This window comes from Monodelphis domestica, chromosome 2 (assembly GCF_027887165.1).
Source record: "Monodelphis domestica isolate mMonDom1 chromosome 2, mMonDom1.pri, whole genome shotgun sequence".
In the NCBI taxonomy this organism is placed as follows: Eukaryota; Metazoa; Chordata; class Mammalia; order Didelphimorphia; family Didelphidae; genus Monodelphis; species Monodelphis domestica.
The window spans coordinates 330,461,582-330,486,137 of NC_077228.1; the positions used below are offsets into that span (position 1 = coordinate 330,461,582).

Consider the following 24,556-nt stretch of genomic DNA (forward strand, 5'->3'; position numbering starts at 1 on the left):
CCTCCCTCCCCTCCACCCACCTTTCCTGCAGCTGACACTCAGTTTCATTGGGTATCCTTGTGTCCTTGATCAGAACCTATTTCCATTTTGTTGGTGTTTGCGTTAGGATTTTCATTTAGAGTCTAACTCCCCAGTCATATCCCCTCGACCCATTTAATCAAGCAGTTGTTTTTCTTCTGTGTTTCAATTCCCACAGTTTTTCCTCTGAATGTAGATAGTGGTTTTTCTCATAGATTTCTCCAAGTTGTTCAGGATCACTGCATTGCCACTAATGGAGAAGTCCATTACATTCGATTGTACCACAGTGTATCAGTGTCTGTGTACAATGTCCTCCTGGTTCTGCTCCTTTTGTTCTGCATAAATTCCTGGAGGTTGTTCCAGTTCCCATGGAATTCCTTCACTTTATTATTCCTTTGAGCACAAGAGTATTCCATCACCAACATATACCACAATTTGTTCAGCCATTCTCCAATCGAAGGGCATCCCCTTGTTTTCCAATTTTTGCCACCACAAAGAGCACAGCGATGAATATTCTTGTACATGTATGTTTCCTTATTATCTCTTTGGGGTACAAACCCTCTTTTGGAAGAATCCTAAATTTTTCTCTCTAGAACTTCTGCCCTTTCCTTGTCTTACTCAATAGGACAAGCCTTTTAAGTGAGATCCCATCAAGTACTCAAGAGCTAATTGGGGCAATCCTGGTGCATCCTGGGACCTAAGATGGTGGAGTAAGGGAATGCTCTGCTCACCCAAATGCTCTACACACACAAAAAAATAAGTTGCCACAAAGGAAAGCAGGAGAAACATGTCTGACTGGCATTAGAAGGGAGAGAGGCTCAGGGAGTATAGCATCTATTGGAATTGTCAGAATGCAGACCAACCTAATGCACTACTGCATAGCCAGAATCAAGGAACCAGCAGAGGAGGGGATCACCACAGTACAGGCCATGCTCTCCAGGGCAACTTGAGTAGCAGAGCAGAGGAAGAGCCCAACCCACTTCCACATGACTTGGGGCATTGAAAAGGCAGAATGCGTCCACAGGGAGCAGGGCAATGGAAGCCCCTCAGTCTAAAGCAAAGAAACAGTAGAGCATAGTGCCAGCCTAGCCCACAAGGTAAAAGGGGATGTCAACTGTCGAGAGATAAAGGGGCATCTAGTGGGGCAAAATAGCTCTGTAAATCTTCCCACAAGAAGACAACTGGGCCAACTCCTAAAAGTACATATTATCAGATCCAAAAACAGCTGCGCCTAATCCAAACACCAGAGAAAGCTAAACTATAAGCTTAAAACAGTGTTCCCTCTTTCCCAGGAGCAGAGTAGAGTCTCAAAAGATAGACAAAGTAATAAAATAATAATAATAACTAGGTTAATGAACAAAAGACAAAGAAAAAGCCAAATATCAGAAAATTAGTGACAGTGAATATTAAAATACAAACTCAGAACATGACAACAATGGCAAAAAAGTAAGAAAGTAAAGTAAGAAGTGGTGTAAAGTACCAAAAAAAAAAAACAAAACCTTCTGGAAGAACTTGAAAAGGAGTTTAAAAAAATCAAATAATTAGAGAATAAATAGAAATAATCAACTGATTGGGGGGGGGGGGACTTATAGAACCAAACAAATTGCTAAAAACTAGAATGTGCTAAATAGGAATGGAGGCAAACAAAACAACCAGAAACAAATAAACAAAAAAAAAACACTGAAGAAAATAACTCATAAAAGAGCAGAATTGGCAAAATGGAAAAGGAAACATAAAAGCCCAAGGAAGAAAAGAACTAGTAAATTCAGTGAAGGAGAAGATGGATAAGGGGGTCGGAGTTAGCACTCATAACTTGAGCCTTACTCTTATCAGCTCAAAATGGAAATAACTTTTGCACACTCAGTCAGCATTAGAAACCTACCTTACCATATAATCAAGTGGGAGGGAAGGGGTATTAAGAGAAGTAATGGGTGGGACAAAAAGGAGAATAAATTATAGGAGGATATTGTCAGAAACAAAACATTTGTGATCAGAGGAATGCTGAAAGAAGAGAGAGAAAGATAAATGGGGGAAATAAGATGGAGGGCAACATAATTATTAATCATGAATGTGAATGGGATGAACTCACTCATAAAATAAAAGAGAATAGCAGAGTGGATTAAAAATGAGAATCCCACATTATGCTGACTACAAGAAACATTGAAACATTTAAAGCAAGGATACATACAAAGAGCAAGGAGCTGGTGCAGAATCTATTATGCCTCAGTTAAAGTAAAAATACATAAATAAAAACCAGGATAACATTCATGATGTCAGACAAAGCATAAGTAAAAATTTATTGAATCAAAAGAGATAAGGAAGGAAATGACATCTAGATAACTAAAAATATGTGCATCAAATAGCATAGCATCCAAATTCCTAAAAAAGTTCCATGAGTTATAGGAGGAAATAGTAAAACTTTACTATTTGGGTACCTCAACCTTCCCCTCTGAGAAGTAGACATGCCTCAAATAATTCAGCCCAATATTGCATTAGATTTATGGCTGCCATCATTGACTGATGTTAAGCTTGAATTCTACTAAAATCCCCACATCTTTCTCAGGAAAAATATCTAGTTATTACTCCCCAGTCTTTTATATAAAATGTTAATTTGTTTGAATCCAGGTTTAAGACTAGATATTTATTCCTTTTAAATTTTATGATATTAGATTTAGCCCAATATTTGCTTATCAAGGTATTTTCTGATCCTGACTTTATCATCCAATATGTTAGCTATATCTTTCTTATAACAATTTCATCTGAAAAATTGATAAGCCTTTCATCTATGCCTTTATCCAAGTCATTGATAAAAATGTTAAAGGTCATATTAGGAAATTTATTTGGGAAACTAAGCATATGAAGCCTTCTATAAAATACTAATAAAATGCATTAATGTGATATATTTGACATTTCAGGTATCTCATGTGAATGTGTTGTTTAAATCATGTTAAACTATTTCTTTAATCAATGACATTTGTTATCCTTTGAGTCATAAAACTTTAGAGCTTGGAAGGTCCACATAGATTGATGTTATCTAGTGCATTGATAAATGCTTTATATATTTATTAATCTTCTAAATTGCTTTTACATTGTTTTCATTTCAGTTTTATTTTGAGGAATCCCAGTGGAACTATGGGTATATCTATATGAATAAGATTATTACTTGCTTTATTCTGGCATATAGATTTGCCATAATCATTTTTAATTCTCTTTTTTTTTCTGTAGTTACTACTTGATTTTACTCATAAGACTACTCTTATCCTCTTTCAAGTCAATCTGTAAGACTTCCTTTACCATTCACAATTACTCTTCATTGTCAGAAACTGGATTACAGATTGCAAAGGACCCATCTCCTAACACAGTCTGCCCTTTACTTCTATTCATCACATATTGCTGTCCCTATAGTGCTTGCTATCAGCTGAGGAAGCCTTTTCTGAGGTAACTACCCTCTCATTATTGCATTACCGGATACTGGTGACCACAAAGCTTAAATATCGGACCCAGTAGATAGCACTTTAAGAGTTGCAAATTGTTTACAAATATTATCTCATTTAATAATCACAAGAACCCTAGGCAATAGGCATTATTATTTAACCCATTTTTTCATAGGAGGAAACAGCAAAATAGAGATTGTCATTTGTCAAGAGTCACACAGCTACTGTCTCAGGCTAGATTTGAACTCAGGTCTTGTTGACTAGAAGACCAGTGCACTGTCTCATTAGTTAATGAAGTCTTCTCTTTCTCTAAGCTTTTAGAATCTAATCATTCTTCTTACAGAATACAAGAACCCTGTAACACCAGAGAGATCTACAAGTTCACAAAAGCTTATATTTAGTTGTGGTTTTTTTTTAATATTATATATTTGGCTTATATGTAAAGGGATTTAAAAATGTTTTCCCTTGCCCTATGAGACAGTTTAACTCAGCAATTTGATGTTTAATAATAATGCAGTTCTAATGTACTAAAGAAGATTAATGTGTAGGAAGGAAGTTGGATAAATTTGGCTACTTTTCATTTCTAGGAATTCAACACTAAACAGGGATCCTTGGGGATATAATTACAGGGACACCTGAGGCCAATCAAATTTGCACTTAAATTTCTAAACAAAATTATTCCAGTGGCCCTGGTCATTTACAATAGGTTTTCTTCTTTTGCTGATGGCTTTTGGATCTGTTACTTTGTAAAAAATGGGCTTCATGCTCTCCTTGACAAATTTATATGAGTGCTTGCTGAGCAGCCCCCAGGCAATTTTGTTTCCAGCCTCTGGCTTTTTCCTAGCTGGGCATTCATTGATGGTGCTCTAGGAAATCTGTCTTCTGGCTTCTGCTTGGTTGGGCAGGTTTGGATGGTGTTTTCAATAATCTTTATTTCAATATTTGAAGGAGAAATCTGTCTTGCTGATTTCACCCTGACTGACCAGTTGGGATTTGTTTTTCATTCAGAAATAGCCATCTGGTATGTTTCTATTTCCAGTATCCGTGCTTTAGATCCACAGTGATGATTTCTTTCTTTCTTTCTTTTTTTAATGCTTCGCCTTAATTGCCTGATGAGAGTGACTTAATTACTGAAATCTTTGAATTTTTCCCTATTCCCAATAGCCACTGGCCTTGTCTTCCTCCTTCCTTGTAGTCTTTGCTATCCTGATAGGGGCATGGAGAGGAAACTAAAAGAGAGAAATGAATAATTAGACATGAAAAGGCTACTGACCCCCTCATTCCAGCCTTCCTTATATTTCCTTGTTGTGTTCACCTAAGTATGTGAGGAGACTATTTGGATGAATTAACCGGCCCTAAAGGAACCCAGATGGATCTCTGTTTGGTCTAATTAAGATGCAGTAAAAACCTTGTTGAGTCACTCCTTCTAGAATGCTCAAAACTAGTCTTAGACCCATAAGTCACCCCTGAGCTTTAGTTTGAGCAGAACTCTGGTAGGTCAACGCGTCTAATGTAAAGTCCCAAAGAGGAGATGCATACCTTTTTTCTTCTTCCTTACTTCTGATAGGTTTTACAATCATCTTTAAATAGATTCCTCTTGCCAAAATATTAACATTGATTTGTTTCTTTATTTAAAAGAAATCTCTTCCTTGCAAACCGTGTTAACAAGTCTACATTTAAGAACAACATTTTCTAGAATGCTATGATGATGCAGAATAAAACAGTCTTTCATAAGGCCTGAAAGATAGTTCAAGGATACTGACTTCTTAATCATTGGGAGTCTAGCTTCCTACAATATCAACTGAAATGGCGTCCTCAAAGTTACCACTATTCACTTTAATGGGAAGTTTAATGGCTTTTGTCCTCAGTATCTTTATCTGTGAAGCACTTGACACAATTGAGTACCTTCTTCTAAGATCCTCCTTCTCCCTATCCATTTCTCTTTCTATCTATAGGAACATTTCTCATCAACAGCCTCTTCCAAATCTTCTTCCATACCATGCTCACTCCTCATGAAAGACTCCCAAAGAGCCCTGTCCTGGACCTTTTTATTATTTGTATATGTGTAGGTATATGGTGTCATGTATGTATACATATCCATACACTTGTGTATATACATGTATGTATATATAACATGTAAGGTCTGTGTATAAAGAATACATATGCATGTCTGCTTCTTGTGTATGTAAACACTAAGAGGGACCAGGTCAGAGCATGCTAGGAGGCATTCAGGACATTCATAGAGCTTTAGCTTGAAAATCCAAGAGAGGATATTGATAAATAATGTTCATGTAAATAAAAAGAGAAAGTCAAAGTGTGTGTAAATGTGAGAGGGTGCATGCATTTGCACACTTTCTCAGTCATGTGTTCAGGTTCAGTCTCACTTCAAAAGAATGTGTCACTCGAGCTCTGTTCATCTCGCCTGGTGGAAGTGGAGCTCCAAGAATAATGGAGGATAGGATTTTATAGAGAAAAATCAAGGTCCCCCTGCCTCCTCCACTGGGCTGGGCTGAAGGAGATGAGAGGCACCCCTGGTGTAATAAGGGACTATATTGAATGGTAATTGACAACTAAAGATCAGGCTGTTAATCTTCTTCCTGCTTCCCTTCCTCCCTCTTCTTCCCTTCCTTCCTTTACCCTCCTTCTTCTGTTAGTCCTTTAAATCTACTCTAGGATGAATTTATGATGTCTCAAATGAAATACTCTTCCTCTTCTTCATCTTATGTGAGGGGTTTATTGGGGAACACAGAGAAGGATCAAAATGGAAGGGGAGTGGGTATGGGATTTCCCTAATACTACAATGAATCTTGGGTTGAAGGATAGTGGAATATAGTTCAATTGGAAGAAATGGCTGGTAGGTCTGGAAGTTCAGTCACTATCACAACAAAGAAACTCAGAGAGAGAGAGAGCTGGACTTCGTCCTTTCTTCTGTCTTCACAACCAAAGACCACCTTCAGGCTTCAGTCGCCAATTGCCCAGAGAACAACTTTCTTCCCTCATTCAAGCCAAAAAGGTCCAGCCTTCAGTTGGTCTGCCTCCAACTGCTCTTTCCTGACGACATTCCAAATAGAATACTCTCTTTTGAATGACAGGTCATCAGTCCCAGCTATTCCTGTCTTGTTGCATGCTTTCCCAATTTCTCTCTTTTAATGGAATTACACCTAATGGCTGTTCATTGGAGGGAACCAGAATCCCGATTAGTGACCACACCCCTGATACATGCAGGTGCCTGGACTAGGGCCCAGTCCCCATAAATCTGTCCAATGTCATTTGGTGCCTGACTCAGACATCTAAGCCCCCATCAGTGTCATTAGATTCAAGAATCTCTTTGCAGATATTCTTCAGAACACTATTTATCCATGTGCCTCTCCTGAAATATAGCTCTGTATCACCTATTGCCTTCTGGACATCTATAACTTGGCACACTCCATCTGTGTTTCAAACTCATTATGTCTAAAACAAAATACTTTTAATTTCCAGCCCTGCCCTCTTCCCAGTATTCCTGATATTATCAAAAGCACCACCATCATTCCAGGCATCCAGGCTCACAGGTCATCCTCATTGTCAAATCTTATAGTTTCTATCTTCACAGTATCTCTTGTTTATACACACATTCACATTTCTGCACTCACAGAGCCACAACCTTGGTAAAAGCTCTCATTATTCTTTGCCTGGACTATCGCAAAAGCCTTCTAAGTGGTCTCTTGCCTCATGTCTTTCCCTACTCCAATCTATTTATCTATCAGCTGCCAAAGTGATAATACTAAAGTTTAGATTTGCATATTGTCACCTCTTCAATAGTAAATGTTAATGGCTCTTTTACCTCCAGAATAAAATATAAAGCCTTGTGATAATCAAAGCTCATCACAACCTGTCTCCTTACTGTTTTCCCAGTCTTCTCAGACTTTTCTCTTGGTGCTCTAGAATCCATCAAAATTGTACTACTTATTTTTCCCTAACCCAGAATTTTTTATCTCCCAATTCAATACCATTGTGATTGCTGTCCTGACTGTAATGTTCCCCTTCCTTAACTGTTTTTTAGTTTGCCTTAGTTACCTCATATTTTGTCTTTTTAATATTTAAATATTTTATTTTTTAAATTACCTTTCTAAACAATTATTCACACTCTTAAAAAAATTAAACTCCAAGTTATTTGCTTCTCTCCCTTCCCTAACCCCTTATTGAGATAGCAAGCAATTTGACATAGGTTATACATGTTTAGTCATGCAAAATATATTTTCATGTTAGTCACATTGTGAAAGAAAATTTAGACCCCCTCAAAAATGTAAAAAAGTAAAAAACAGTATTCTTCAATCTGTATTCAGACTTCTTCAGATTCTAGACTCTGGACTAGAAGTGGAAAGAGCCTTTCATCATTAGCTCTTCAGAATTGTCTTGGATCATAGTATTGCTGAGAATAGCTAATTGATCATTGTAGAATATTGCTATAAATATTGTGTGTGCTATTCTCCTGGGTCTTCTTATTCACTTCGCATCAGTTTATGTAAGTTCCTCCAGTTTCTCTGAAAGTATCTCATTTGTTATTTCTTATAGAACAATAGTATTCTATCACTATCTTATACCTCATCTTGTTCAGCCATTCCCCAGTTCATTGGTATCACCTCAATTTCCAGTTCTTTTGCCACCACAAAAAGAGCTGCTATAAATATATTTGTTTATATAGATCCTTTTCCTCTTTTAAAAACTTTTAGAGATCTAGACCTATTATTGAGTGGTACTACTTGATTAAATGGTACGCATGGCTTTATAATTCTTGGGCATAGTTCAAATTACTCTCCAAGATGATTGTATAACTTCACCAACACTACTCTAGAGTCCCAATTTTTCCACAACCATTTCAAAATTTGTCATTTTCCTTTGCTGACATATTAGCAAATTTGATAGGTTTGATGTGGTACCCCAGTTATACTTCTATCTCCTTAGTCCTCTGGAATATTATATCCTTTAGTGTAGAATCTGTTAAGTCTTTTGTCTCTACAATTTTAAATCGTTTCTTGTCAGCTTTTTGCAATATTTCTTCCTTGTCCTAAGAGCTCTGGAATTTGACTATATTATTACTGGGAGTTTTCATTTTGGGATCTCTTACAGGAGGTGATTGATTGATGAGTTCAATTTCTATTTTGTTTAATCTTCTGTTCTAGAATATCAAGGCAGTTTCTTCTGGCAATTTCTTTAAATAAGACGTCTAGGCTCTTTTAATCATGACTTTCAGGTAGTTCAATAATTCTTCAGTTTTCACTCCTCAACCTTTTTTCCAGGTCAGTTATTTTTACAATTAAATATCTCACATTTTCTAATTTTTTTCATTCCTTTGATTTTCAAAAACTGATTCTTAACATAATGAAGTCATTAGCTTCCACATGTCAATTTAGAATTTTAATAGCTTTCTTTAGTGAATTTTTATGCCTATTTTTCCATTTGACCAGAGAGTTTTTTTGAGAGTTCTTCCCATTAGTGGGTTTTATTTTTGCCTTTTTTAACTTTCAGCCTGTTCTGCTTTTTAAGTTGCTACTTTCTTCAGTATTTTTGTGACTCTCTTACAAAGCTATTGAATCTTTTTATGATTTTATTGAATTATTTTAATTTATTTTATCAGCTTTTTCCTCTGCTTTAATTATTTGATTTTTAAAATCTTTTTTTGAGATCTTCTAGGAATTCTTTATGGAGATAAGACCAGTTTTCTTTTTTTATGAGTCTTTGGTTGTAAGTATTTTTATCTTCCCTGATACCATTGTAAATTTCTATGGTCAGGTTCTTTTCTTGTTTTTGTTGTCTGCTATTTTTTTCATGCTTCTTTCTTGATATTTAATTTTAAATTAAAATTGGGTTCTGCATCCATGGGAGAAAGAACTGTCTCAAGCTTCAGAGTTTTTGTGCTGCTGTAATGAATACTGTTTCTGAGAGTCTACATGTTTTCAGTTTTTATAGTCTGGTATAATTTAAGGAAAGATATATTCAATGTTCTCCTGATTTATAATCTGGTTTGAGAGAGACCACAATCACTCATTCCAACCTTGAACTGTGATCAAGATCCCCATTCATCTTTGGCCACACACTGTTGTCTGCCTTTGCTCTTCCTTGCCCCAGGGCTGTGACCTGTACTAGAGTCTCAAATCTAGTGCCAGCAAAGAGTCCCCCCACTTGCCATCTTTAGGCAGAGAGCTCCAGAAATTACAGTTATCTATTCAGGCACCCCAAGGCCTCCTTACTAGCTTACTGGGCATATCTTGTGCTGTACTCACCCCAATGAAGACAGACTTTTACCTGATGACCTCTAGTCTAGAAAATTGTTTCATGCTGTCTTTTTGTTGTTTCTGCTGCTCCAGGATTCATTTTGAGGTTCCTTTAAATGTTGTTTAAAGATAATATGGGAGAGTTCAGTTAATTCTCTGCCTTTACATCAATATCTTGACCCCAGCTAGCCCCAATTTTCTTTTCATGTTTCTAATATCTTCTAAAGCTTTCTAAAGTATCTAACTCAAATGCTACCAGTTACGGGAGAATTTTCCTGATCCCCATACACCCTTACCCAATGTGCTAGTAACTTTCTCTCTGAGATTATCTTCAATAAACTCTAGATATACCTTGTAAATCACTACTTATTTTTATATTGTTGTGCCCCCAAACTTCTGTTAAGCTATAAAGTCTTTGACTGTAGGGATAATTTTAACATTTTATCTTCATTTCTAGTGGTTAGCACAGTGTTGGGCACATAGTAAGAACTTAAATTATTGTTGACTGATTTTTCATTCTATTTACAAAGATGTTTGAGAATTTTAAAATGGTGTTTTATAATTTAATTAATACCTTTGAAAGGAAAGTTTTATTCCTTTTCTCTATTTTAAGTTAATCAATCAAGAACTTAAAGTACCCCTATTTAATACATTTAGTAAATCACTAACAAAGAAAGTTCACACTCTAAGAGGCCACAAGCACTGCCCCCACCCCCTGGGCAGTATTATGCAAATTGAAAGACTGTGATTGGTTCCTTAGATATGATAGACCAGCCCACCCAGCTCAAGGTGAAAAGAAGGAGAAACCAGAGAGGCAGGAAGTGAGGTGGAGAAAACTGCTTATAAAAGCCAGCCAAGGACATTCTGATTCACTTCTACTGCCTTGGTGGCTCTTGCTGAGGGAGAACTTCCAAATTGGTGTCTCTGCATTGGAGGGTATTCTATGTTGGAGGGATTCTTCTGCCTTAGTCTTCTGCATTAGAGATTGATTCTGTGCTGGTAGGAGTCTTGCTGAAGAAACTACTGTGACTCCTGGTTGAAGATCTGGACCTGAGGGAGCCTTTGTCGGTGTTGAGCTAGATTTCTTCTGAGTGGCAATTATAGGGAATTTAGCTAGGCCATATTTTCTACCTCCTTCCTACATTTCCTTCCTTACTATCTCTACCCTGCAGTAATAAAACTACTAAAGCTACTAACATACTCATAGTTTAATTTTTAATTTTTATAAATGGCAAGCACAGTAATTCTTTTTGACTCATATTTTAATATTTTAAGTCAAAATATTTTAAACTATTACATTTTTATCTTCATGTGGAAAGGAAAACCTCCAGAAAGCTAATCTTTCCTCAAATCTAAGTTTATCTTAAAGTTTAAAACCTCTTGTTATTCTTAATTTCTATCAGAATAGAAATTCTATACTCTACTTTGGATAACATAAGCTTTTCTATACCTCTATTCCTAAAGAATAGCCTCAAAAAGAATGGATCCTTTTCCCACCAAATCAGAACTTTAGCATTATTCTTTTATCATTAAATACTCACTTTTTGATATCCCTCAAGATAAATATTTCTGCTTCTGTGGTAAGTTCATTCTCAAGTATAAGTCAAAATACCTTCAACCCCACAAGTATAAAATGAAGATTGCAATGTATTTAAATTGATCAGATGACTAAAGGTAAATGAAGGATTTTTTTTGAATAATGGAAGCTTGTTGAAGAGAATTTTCTGAGTCTTGGGTAAACCCAATGCCTACCCCATTTGGTTGGGATGGCTAGTTTTATTTGAATAAATTTTGTATTCTTCCTGAATATCATTTTCATGTTTTTGTTAAATAAACTTTTTTGTTTGATATTTTCTGATCTGTGTTTTATTCTATGCCAGTATGAAGACTGAACAACTAGTGTGACCTGAGTTAAACCTATCTCCAAACATCTTACTTCAAGCTCAAAACTCAGTTCTAAAAAACTTCAAATTAGTCCCCAAATTATTTCTTTAAGTCTTAAATCACTTATATGGTTTCATTTTCCTGTCATCTCCAGAGAGACAAATAGATCTTTTTAAATATACCTAGTGTTGAGAGCAGACTACATAATGTATAAAGAAGCAGCTTCAAGGATAATAATGTGGTACATAAATACAGTTATCTCATTTCCCAGCTAGTTTGACACTTGGACAGTAGAACAACAACTTTTCAATTATCTTCATGATATTCTGTGATCCTCTTAGATTCCCTTCCTAAATAAATAGAACACTTAGCCATAGTACATTAATATTTTAGGGCTATAAAGAACATTTTTAGATTGAGCCAATAGTGTTCTATTCTTCTATTAGGAACATTATAGATTAAGCAGTTAGCATCCTATCTCTACCCATTCTTTAAGGCAATGGTTCTCAACCTCTCAACTTGTAGCAATGAGAATACAAAATGCATATCAGATATTTATATTCTGAATCATAACTGTAGCAAAATTACAGTTTTGAAGTAGCCACCAAAATAATTTTTTGTCTTGGGGTCACTGCAACATGAGGAACTGTATTGCGGGGTCTTGGCATTAGAAAGGTTGAGAACCACTGCTTTAAGGAATAATAAAAATTATTCTGATTACATAATTCAGTAATGACCATCCCCCCTCAGGCCTCATCTTGTGCTTTATTTGAACCTCTTTGTGCCCAAATCACTTGCTAGACATACAGTGCCTAGAACATATTTCTTGGACTGAACCCACCCATTTTACAGATAAATACATTTACTAGAGAAGCAAAGTGATTTGTTAGGTATTTCTCAGCTCGGTTCATTTGCTAGCTTTTTTTTTCCCATCTTTCCTTCTCCCCTACCACCAAGAAAAGAGGGCAGATACTAATTAATTGAAAAGGGAAAAAAAATCATTAGGCTTGTCTTTTACACATTACAATTTCTTGCCCCTCTAATCAGTAATAGAAATCTAAAGACAATTTCTTTTTTAAAAAAAAATAGCTTTGCCTCTTATCTCATTCCCCCCAAAATTATTAGCAAGATCACTAAGAGTTAGTTTTATCTGGTGTCTCTAAACAAAGTAATGCTAAAAATATAAATAACTCATAAATGTGCATTGTCAGATATTTAAAGTATGAACAGGCTTTTTACTTTCCCCTCACATCTGAAATCTGGTCAGTTCATTTGTGATATAACTTCTGGCCAGCCCAGCATCAACAACCTATTCTCTTGAGACTGGTCATCTCCTCTCCCATACAGCAGTTAGCATGACCTGAGAAACCTGGGAACTCCTGAACTCTTGAGGCAGTCCCTTGACTTAAAAATACAGCTCATATAATCACTGGTTACCTGTGCTCTGGAAGAGAAAGACAGCACAGAAGCATACTTTGATATGTACGCTCAAGTACACCCAGACAGCACATGCTTCTACTGCCATGAAGTCACTATTGCTGCTGGGGGATTTCTTGGGAAATCAGAGGGAGAGCCTTAGGTCAAGTCATGCTTAACAGATAAGAAGAGAGAGCATGGAAACCCAATCACGCCTTTTAAAATCCACCAAGTGCAAGTCACTTGGCTCAAGGGCCAAGATTTATGAAAAAAAAATCTTATTCTAGTGTTTATTTCAAAAGTGTCATAATGCATGTCCATGCATTTTCTTTAATAAAACCCTCATTTCTAGGGAAGAGAAGGTCAGGGAACATGTATGAAGACCAATCAGAAGTCTCTAGTTGTGAATGCTTTTTATCAAGGGGCCTTCCAAACAGGTAGACTAGAGGCTCTCCTGATTTAGCTCTAGTTGATATATTTTTGACTGTAGGCAAGTTACTTAACCTCTCTGAAGCCAAGTTCCTTCCACTGTAAAGTGATAGGTCTTGAGAAACCACAAAGTCCTTTTCAGTTCTAAAATGGTGATCCATAAGCAAAAGCTTATAAAGTCTCACCTAAAGTAATTTGTTCCAAAGTGTGACAGTAATTTGTGCTGGCAAAACGTGTGACAATTGTTACCTAGGCTTGTCCTTTTGAAAATATTGGGGTGATTCATTTTTAGAGATCTCTAAAGAGCATAATCATAAGAAAAATTATTATTTATCACTTAAACTATTTGGCTTTGTTCTATGATCGTTTTTCTTCTCTACAGTGTTCTGCTTTCCTCTTTCATTGAGTTCTTGTTTTTGTAACTAATTTTTTAAATATAAAATTGTGTTTAAACATCTTGTGAAGCAGCATATTTATTTCAGAGTATTTTATATCCTGTCTGCATGTCCTTTGCTTATTTTTACGTTCTGATTCATGTACCTTATTATGTAAATGTAACAGGCTTTCCTTTAAAAGATAACCTGTTTTAAATTCTTACCTGAGACTCTTACCAGAATCAAGATAAAATAAGAACCAAAATCATACAATTCCTGAATTCTGCATTGATGTCCCGTGCTTAATCCAATATTACAGTGCATCTATAATCTCATTAATGTAGATATTCTCTCCAAAGACAGAGGCCATATCCATTCCTATGCATGTTTGGGAAGTGCCTGATCTTATGTGCCCATAAATTTGACCCAGTGTTCACCCACCCTTACATCCTCCTGACATTATGGAGCTGAAATGGACAATGGAGCTGAAAAGGTGTGCATCAAATGTTTCTCATTTTTACTATATGACCCATCGTTTTTCTACCAATAACATTTTTCTCCCATGACATCATATATTTCCAACTGTACATTGGAAAAATCATGTATCCCAATATAATATTAATATAGAATTTAAGTTCACATGATATTTCTTAACATGGAAACAATTGTTCTAGTTAAGAATTGGCTATCATGATTAATAGTCACTAGTTAAATAAATGTATTTTTTATTAGGTAACCAGTCAAGGCATCGTGTCATAGGGAATAAGGCTACTAGTATAGTACTTGAAGTAAAAAAGACTTGGATTTAAATCCTCCATTGGATATTTCCTAGCTAGGTGACCCTTTGCAAATCACTTAAATTTTCTATGCTTCTGTTTACTCATAGTTTGCACTTGATATATTATAAGATACCTTCCAGAATCATATTGGTGATCGTCTGACTTTTGGTTCCTAGTCATTTCTGGCTGGGTAGGTTTTAATGCCCGGCTTAAGTGTAATGTTATGAATATTATTTATGAGATATTAAAACAAGATACATAATTACATGAACTTGTGTCTTATGAAGTATAACATTTTCAAATAAAAGTTTCCAGCAGAAATCACAAACTTCTAAATTTAAAAAAATAGTACATTTGGAATTTTAGTTGTTATTTTGCTATTAGAGAAATTCAAGTGACAACTTATCATTATTTTTCTTATTATAACAACTGAGAACAATACAATAGGTTTAAGTGAACTAAGATCATCTATGTAAGATTATAACCAAACTATTTTAAAAGAATATACATTCCTTCTCTTGTAAAAGATCTAAGAGAGAGAAGATAGCATACTTTCTCTGAGGATTTAATTTTAAATGAAAGGATATCAAAGTTAGAAGCATAAATATCTAATTTAGTCATCTTCATTTTATAGTTGAGGAAAATGAGGTTCAGTGAGATTAAGTGGTTTGCACAACATCATATGGCTAGTACATATGCAAACCTGAGCTACAACTGATCACCCAGTTCCCAAAGACATTATTTTGTAGCTCTCACAGTAAATTGAGCCAATCACCATGACCACCCTCCCCTTGCAATCCAATCATTGACCTTTTCTGGTGACATTTTAGGCTTCCAGGATGAATGGACAGATGAAAAATCCCAACACTGATAAAAGCTAGATTTTTAGAGGAAAGAAATAATAAAAAGCAGTACCAGAGAATTTTAGGAATCTACTTTGACAGGAACCATCTGAACATTTTGAATGTTGCTACATTAATAAAGAGAAGTGCCAGGCACTACTGGCAGGTAGAGCTGAAGGCTCCTACTGGGTTGACATTTCAGAAGCATCTCATCTACTCCTCCGCCACAAATGCCTCAAGTAATGCCACATTCATTACTTCCTTGGGTTAAGGCCTTTGTTAAAATGTAAATGTAGCCACTGTTAGCTATTAACACTAAGTTAGACAAATTAATTTATCTGATTATGTGGTAGAGATCAGGATTCTAAAGTGAAAGAATATCAAACTGGTGTGGATGAATGTTTTTATGAAAGGAAAAGGATGAGAAAAAGTTGAGGATTGATTCTATATTGAGATTCCTTGGTAGCCAGGCAAAAGCATGAATACTTTGTATGTTGACAGGTATAGGGAGAAGAGGGAGATGGTGGAAGAGAAAGAGGAAGAGCACAATAACTGCTTCAAAATTTTGCCCAATATAAGCCATGGACACCATCTGACATCTACTATTATAATAATCTTAAAAGGAATTGTTATAAGGATAGCTAGATGACTAAGTAGATTGAGAGCTAGACCCATATGGGAAGTCTTGGGTTCAAATCTGTCCTTAGATACTTCCCAGCTATGTGACCCTGGGCAAGTCACTTAACCTCCATTTCCTAACTCTTACAGCTCTTTTGCAGTGGAACCAATACACATTATTTATTCTAAGACTAAAGTGAAGCATTTTGTTTTGTTTTAAAAAGAGAATAGTTACATAAAAAGGGGAATTTTTAATATGTTCCAGGGACATAATTTCAGTAACATCTATCCTTAGTCCACATTCTCTCTAAATCTTCCAAATACTAAATATTTTATTTTGTTGTTGTTGTTGTTTTAGGAACTAATAGGTAGTGACCCATTGTCAAGGCAAGAATCTAATATCTAAGACTTTCCCATGTTTGGAGAAGTTCTCTTGGTTGGCCTTAGAATGATTAATTTTTCAGCCATAGTTCATGAAAACAATTGACTAAAGTCATGGAGATTTAGTTCTATATCAGTGGAAGAGGGAATGAGATAGACGAAATAATACAGGTCTTTTAAATTTATAGTAGCTTGTGACAGATCAGTGTGGCTGTTACCCCTCAATGATCCTTCCAACTTGATATCCTGGTTGGCTCATTTAACTCATCCAATGACCAGTCTGTCCTTCTGCCATATTTCTCAGAGGGAATCCATAACAGGATCGATGCCAGGTTTTCTGATACAGTATTCTCCACCACTGTACAATTAGTCATGGAACATTAAGTTCTCAAAGAATTGAACTTTTCTAACCCAAAAGGTAATAGCGAGATGTATATTAGGTAAAGAGCAGATTGCAACACATTACAGACAAAGAGCTATGCAAACAAGTATTATTGAATTATTATTCATGTCAGTGAGATAGGTGATCAAAATAGATGATATTCTGGTCTTGTGTCAAAAGACAACTAACCAGTCCTGATCCATTGGCATATGCCCCTCATACTTTCAAAATAAACTAATAATAATAAAAAAGCTTTGATGTTTATGCAATATTTTACATATGTAATTTAATTTGATCTTCATAACAATCTTTTATAAGGAGGAACTATTCATCATTAGCCCTGTTTTACAGAAGAACCTGTGGCTTAAGTGACTTGCCCTAAGTCACATAACAAGTAAGTTTCAGAGTTAGACAGCAAGTCCAGTGATCTATCCTTACATCACCAAACTGTCTCTGTGTGACAGTGAGGAAAACTCCCAGAACATTAGGTAGATCACCTATGATTAAATTCTGGGAGGACAGGAACAGGACTCATACAAGATGAGCAGAGATAGATGAAATATAACTTACAGAAAGAATACCCACAATAACTAGTTGAGATATCCATTGGAATATTTGACCCAGTATAGATTTCACCAGCCCTGACATTCTAGATTAAGGATCATAAATAATAGAAAAGCATAATAAATCTTTCAGGTAACTATAAAATTGCAGATGAATTTCTCTGATTTTTTTTTCTGTAGAAATATTCTGTAGGAAACAAAAATATCAATGCCAAAGTCTCATTGGCAGGTTGAACTAAATGTTGGATTGGCCTGTTATCTGATTTATTTTAAACATAACTATATTTATTTTGCATTCTAAACCAAGAATTAGTAATAGGTTCATAAAATTTCTGAGATTTATTATATTAAAGTTGTATAAAAATGTTGTGTTAAGTTTATTCTCAAAAAGAAATTTTAAAATTGTAACATACTTTTGTAAGAATTAAAATTTAAAAGACTGGTCATAAATTAATTTATTAGAATTACTTGGATAGTTAATTACTTGGATAGCTCCATTTAGCTTGTGGCCTCAATGAGGGCCCCTAACCACACTCACAGGGATGACCGGTCACTTCAAAAACACTGAAGTGAAGAGACCAAAATCTGCTCTTGCCTCAGTTTATCAAACCTATTCTCCACACACTAACTCTTATGTATGACATCTCAGAAGACAACCATGACTCTCTATTTTTCCTGTAACCTTCCAGGAGACATTGCAGGAAAAATCATCCTGGACTCATAGCCTCTTGATTCTATTGCCACATTTTTTTCCTGCTGCCATTCTATCTTTGTGACCTAATCTATGGAGTGATTTCCCTCAAGCAGCCTTTGTTTCCAGGTCCAATGCCAGATATGCAGAGGAAAGGGGGAAAAGCTAATTTTCTTTTCACACTTTTCTTTGGAGAAATGGGAAACTTTGGGTATCAGGCATTACATATATTATCAGATTTGATTAATATGTTAAATTTAATGAACTTCTTTTTCCTTTTTAAATTTTATTACTCTTGTTCCAAGAGAAGGCTAACTGGGCAGGGGAGAAGACTATATTCTGAATTGAAAATTACCAAAACAAAAGGCATAAATAAAAACTAAATGTGTACATTATGACATTTAGGATAGTTTAGTGTATTTTCTATTCAGTCTGTGTGTGTGTGTGTGTGTGTGTGTGTGTGTGTGTGTGTATGTATGTGTGTGATTTCATCATTGCCAGGAACTCTGGGTGACAAACTTCCCCTTCCATTGCAAATTGCCGCTTTCCTTGCAATTTGTATGCTAAGGGAATTTACCTGGGAGGTTGAGAGAATAAGGGACATCCCAAGCATTTTAGAGTCATTAAATTACTTAAGGATAACATGAAACAGTGTTCTTAGCTTTGAACCTGTCTCAGTTTTACCTCTTATAGAGTCTTTTCTTTTTTTAAAACCCTTACCTTCTTTCTTAGAAGCTATTCAAAGTATCAATTCCAAGGTGAAAAAGCAATAAGGGCTAGGCAGTTAGGACTAAGTGACTGGCCTAAGGAAGTGTCTAAGGCCAGATTTTAACCAAGAATCTATTGTAGGATCTTAAAAAACTTACATTTTTCATTATATTTTTTCTTGAATATATATATATACATATATATATACATATGTTTATTTTTTATACTAAAATAATCACACGTAAGTTAACATACAAAAATGGACAACCACATGAATAAAAAAGATGACAAAGGACTTCTTTTGTGAAAAAGTGTCTGCTCTGTTTTTTTATTTAACATCTTTAGGGTTCAGTGCAAAAATATACCTCCACCCGACACTTCTTAAAAACATAAAGTACAAATTCAAAAAAACTAGTGATTGCCAAAAGTTACCTACATTTTGATACTGTATGAAATGATGACTATAGATAAGCCACATTTGGAAGTGTTGCTCAGCTATAAGCAGGGAAATTAATGAACAAAAAATATAAAAATGAACTGTAAATTTAAGATATTTTTCATGCTTTATTAAGAAGGTGGATTAATGATCATGATCAACAGGTGACTAATTTGTTTAAAGTGTCATTACTATGTCTAATAATTTAAAACCTTCTATTTGATGGTGTGCTATAAAAGATTTCTGGAGCAACCTCATGCTGCTATTATGAGGAAATCACTTTATAAAACTCAAGTTGCTATTTAAAAATAAGCATTTGTGATTATGTGTTTATTTCAAAAGTATTTAATTTGTACTCATTTTTATTTTTTTAATTGAAACTATTTGGATTTTTCTTACAACAAATCTGTGAAGGAAGGTGTAGGCATTTGAACTGGCTATTTATAGTTGTGTTCAAAATAGCATTTATTCTTATTCCTTCACTATACATTCTTCTTGGCTATTAGGGAGAAAAAAGCATTTCATTTGTGTGCTATTATGCGTGGCACATTCGAAAGACTTCAGTAATGGAGAGTCCTCTTTATAAATAAATGTATGAAGAAACCATTTTCTGCCATTACATAGATGTCAGTAGATATAAAAATTTGTGCTTTTAGCCATCTTCTTTGCAGACCTTTCCTAGCCTTACATCACTTGCAGCCAGTGTTCACATATAACAACATCAATAAGAGTGATATATTTATAGTCTATTACATTTTCAATCATAATCTTCACTAAGCCCATAAATAGGAAAGCCACTCCCAACTTCCATAGATATGAACAGAATCAAAGTTCACCTTATATAGTGAAACCTTAACTCCATTTCATATGAGGAAACGTGCATTCTATGAACCTACTTCAAATTATCCTCCTCAGAGCTGCCTATTTTATTTTAAATTGATATAATTGGCTTTAATTACTTGGCTGTCATTCTGGGGGGGCAAGGATGAGAATAAATTGTTAGGCATTATGCAAATGGCAAATGAGGAGAAAGGAATCTTGTAACCTATTGTGCAGAAAAAAGGAGCACCCTAAAATCATGAGATTCTTGTTTCAAGAGATTGTCTTCCCTTCCTTTTTGCTCTAACATAACAGTTTGAGGTACAGAGAAGGTAGTCAAGTAACATATTGTTTTCTTTGCCTGAGAATATATATTCCTTATAGTTTTCTGAGTTTGTCTATGACAATATTTTCACCAAGATTATTTTTTTCTTCATTATTTGTAGGTCCAATCCAGATATGACCTGTCGTGCTATGAGAACATTTTCTCTCTCTTCTGGGTTCTAGAACAGCTGCTTCAAGAAGGAACAAAAAACTCTAACAACATGCCAAGTAAGGGTCCTATAGAACAGGAGACCAAAAAGTTTCTTGAACAACTTGATCAAACAATTCTCCATCTTTCAGATGAATTCCCTCTATTTACTTTATACATATGGAGAGTGGGTGTTCTTTTGAACTCAACTGAGATAAGAACTGTTGAAAATAACTCACCTCCCTAGACACTGATCATATTTCTCAAATCTATTGAAGGTGTGCTTAGAATAGTCTGTGCTTGAAAGCTTTTCAGAAGAATTATTTTTAAAGACTCAGTATTACAAATATAAAATGGACTAGGCAATGAAATTACTCATTTGGCTTCACTACTTAGCTTAAAATTATGTGAAATAGAATATGGAAGCCATATTGACCTTCTGTTGTAAAGCTAACTTCTCATAAATGCACCCTTCTTAATCCTGCTTCCACCTCTCAGAAATGACAATATTCAGATCATTATTGTCTTTTTCCTATGGAGCCCTTTGCTTTATTTTTGCCTATATCCCATAAAATAGAACTATCTTTTAAGAAACTTTACCATAATATAATCTAATTGCAATGCAAAAATAATTTATAGTTTTTCCTCTCATTACTGATAATTTTCAGACAAAAGGTCTTTGCAGTAATTGCTTAATTTTTTTCTCTCTCATTTCAACCTCATCATTGTACATGTTAATAGGATGGATTCATTAAATAAAAAGATGGGTTTTTTTTAACATTTGTACTTCAAGTAGCAAACATATTGTTCAAAAATTTTTCAAAGTTTGCATTTGGTGCTGAAATATGTTGGCATCTGTATTTGATCAACAGTGATGTTAAGAAACATTTATTTTTCATTTGTTACTAAAAATAGAATTTCAAAATATTTTCATAATTGTTTTAAAGGTAGTTCATGTAGATAAAACCAAGTCATGCAAAATTATATGACAATTTCTACAATGTCTTTTCAGAATTACATTGTACAATTATTAAAAATTGTTCATTCTACTATTAGTACTTTCCATTGCTTTTATTTCAGTTATCAAATTATCTTAGCAGCAAGTATTTCTTGAATATCTCCCAGCATGCCTACTACCATGTTAGATGTTTACAGTATAGTAAACCTAGGTCAGTGATGGCAAACCTATGGAATGTGTGCCAAAAAGGGCACACAGAGGCCTCTCTTTGGGCATACCTACAGCTGCTAGCCACAGCTTGTTACTAGAAAGGCAGAGGGACTTGGGGTAGAACTGTTTCCCTCACACTTTTCATATGCCTGAGGACATTTCTCACACCACTAGGCCCTCTGCCCAACAGCTCTATGGGAGTGCTTCCTCCCTCTCCTGTCTGGGAAAAGGATGAGACCAGGGTAGGAGCAAGGCCCGGAATTCTCTCTCTAAAAGTTCACCATCACTGAGCTAGGTGATAATTTTTCATAAGTTAATGACTACTTCTAACTTTAGGATCAGAAGATGTTAATTCCATCTTTGAGTAGATTATATCTGCCTATCAAGTCTTAAAATTCACTAGATAATTTAACAGGATCTGAATAACAAAATGAATTTTCCTAATTTATTTTATTTCTAGGTATTGTCAAGCCTTATTTTAAAAATCCCTCATTTGAGGTATACAAAGTAAATACAAGTGATTATTAAAATAGGCTATGTGGAAGAAACCCCAAAACAGAGGAGTAGGAATACATGGGAGGAGACAGAGTCAGATGTTGGTTGCTGATAACATAACCACAGGATCAGTTTAACATGAGTTGTCAGAGTGTTTGACTCTTCTTATTCTTGAGAATTTTCTATAAATCTTATATTACAGTTGACTGTACACTACTATCCACTTATTACAAACCTTTTCATCTTCTTTAAATATCACAATATTTAGCAAATGTCATGGAAAATTAGTATGAATTTATATCCCTTTTTTGGTCCCCAGAATAATCCTTTGATTTTCAAAGCTAAAAATATTTTTATTTTAGGGCTGAAGTTCAAACCATATCACCTTGAGGCCATTGAAGAAGCCCTCCCTTCCTTTTGTCTATACCTTTTCTCTTTGATATAGACTAGCAGCATAGAAACAACTTCTTTGTTTTATCTGTAAATAAGGATTCTCTAAGGTAAGGAAATCAGCTAGCTGAGATACCAGAAAACACATGAGTTATGTGGCTATTCTAAGCTCCAGGAGTTACTCATAGCACTGGGAAGACTCATGTCCTGTCCTGATGGAGGCCGGAATTCTCCAATTAGAGGGTCTGGGGAAAGAGACATTACAAAGAGCATAAACTGATGGAGGGGACAAGAAAGTCCTTTTACTGGAACCATGGACTCTGGAGGGCTGGAAGACTGACTCTGGGCTGACTCTGGGCTGGCTCAACTTGCTCACAGAGGAAGTGGCTCCAAGAGCTAGCCAGCCACACTTGGCTCATGCTTTTCTCTTTGGCCAGCTTTTTGCTATTTAATATATAATAATTATAAAATTAAGATGTGGTCTCCAGAGAATTTTAATTGTAACACTTAAATGAAATTCATATAAAAGGAATAATAATGATCCTTCTCTCCACATCTCATTGCTTTCCAATTCAATATGTGTCTGAGTAGGATTTGAACCTAAATCTCCTATATTATACCCAGTTGCCATATTTGTTACACCAGGCTAAGTTTTGAAAAGGCAAAAGGAGTTGGCTCAAATGGGTATTTAATATGTACATAAAGTTCTGTTTGCATTAATTTTTATATTCTAGTTTAATTGGTAAGCAAATTTAATTTCAATTAAATGCTTAGGGACTTTGTTCTGACTACTCTGGTTTCCAAGATTTAACATGATTAAATGAGTAATTGAGATAACTTCAAGGATTTAAAAATGCAACTAAAGTATGAGAGGTGAAGAAACAAAATGAACTTATAAATGTTCAACAGCAAAGCTTTGGAAGTTTCTTATTAGTTACTACTTCTATTAAAATCAATTAATATTGGCTTACAGAATCCAGATTCTGGCCACTAGTCTAAGTACAAGACAAATGGCTGTAATTTGTCTTTCATTTTGTGTCTTCTTGGTTAAGATTGTGTACATTTTAATTTAATTCAATTTAAATAATATTCATTAAATATATAATTTGTGTCAGGCATATTACTAAACAGTGGAGATAAAAAGGCAAACATAAATCAATCCTTCCCCTTAAAGACAATTCCACTTGGGGGAACAAACTTTACACAAATAAGTAAATACTTTTATTTCTCTTAACATTTTTCTGTGTAATGGTACCTTTTGACACTCAGAATAATGTTTTTAACTATATAAAATAAAATCATAGATATAAAGGTAATCAATTAATAAATAATTTTAAAATAAAGTCATCATAAATTTTATTTATTCAATTTAGAACATTATTCCTTGGTTACAAGAATCATATTCTATCCCTCCCTCCACTACACCCACCCTTCCTGTAGCCCATGCGCAATTCCACTGAGTATTACATGTGTCCTTGATCAGAACCTATTTCCATGTTGTTGATGTTTGCACTAGAATGTTCATTTAGTCTATATCTCCAATCAAATCCCCCTCGACCCATGTAGTCAAACAGTTTTTTTTTCCCCCTTCGGTGTTTCTACTCCTACAGTTTTTCCTCTGAATGTGGATAGTGTTCTTTCTCATAGATCCCTCCGGGTTGTTCAGGATCGCTGCATTACCACTAATGCAGAAGTCCATTACATTTGATTGTACCACAATGTATCCTCTGTGTATAATGATTTCCTGGTTCTGCTCCTTTCACTCTGCATCACTTCCTGGAGGTTGTTCCAGTATACATGGAATTCCTCCACTTTATTATTCCTTTGAGCACAGTAGTATTACATCACCAACATATGCCACAATTTGTTCAGCCATTTCCCAATTGAAGGGCTCATTTTCCAATTTTTTGCCACCACAAAGAGCACAGCTATGAATATTCTTATACATGTATTTTTCCTTATTATGTATTACATATGTATGTATTATATATATTTTCTCAAAT

General features: G+C 35.0%; 1 protein-coding gene across 2 annotated transcripts in view; it reads left to right on the plus strand.

The window, feature by feature from the left end:
• The window catches only part of MEI4 (meiotic double-stranded break formation protein 4), a 343,130-nt gene extending 319,467 nt beyond the window's left edge, over positions 1-23,663 (plus strand). For both annotated transcript variants that reach the window (XM_056818515.1, XM_007484229.3), the window contains one exon: positions 20,475-23,663. In XM_056818515.1, the coding sequence (XP_056674493.1) occupies positions 20,475-20,747 (273 nt within the window). In that variant the 3' untranslated portion in view covers positions 20,748-23,663. The remainder of the gene's footprint in view (positions 1-20,474) is intronic.
• Positions 23,664-24,556: the final 893 nt, after the last annotated feature.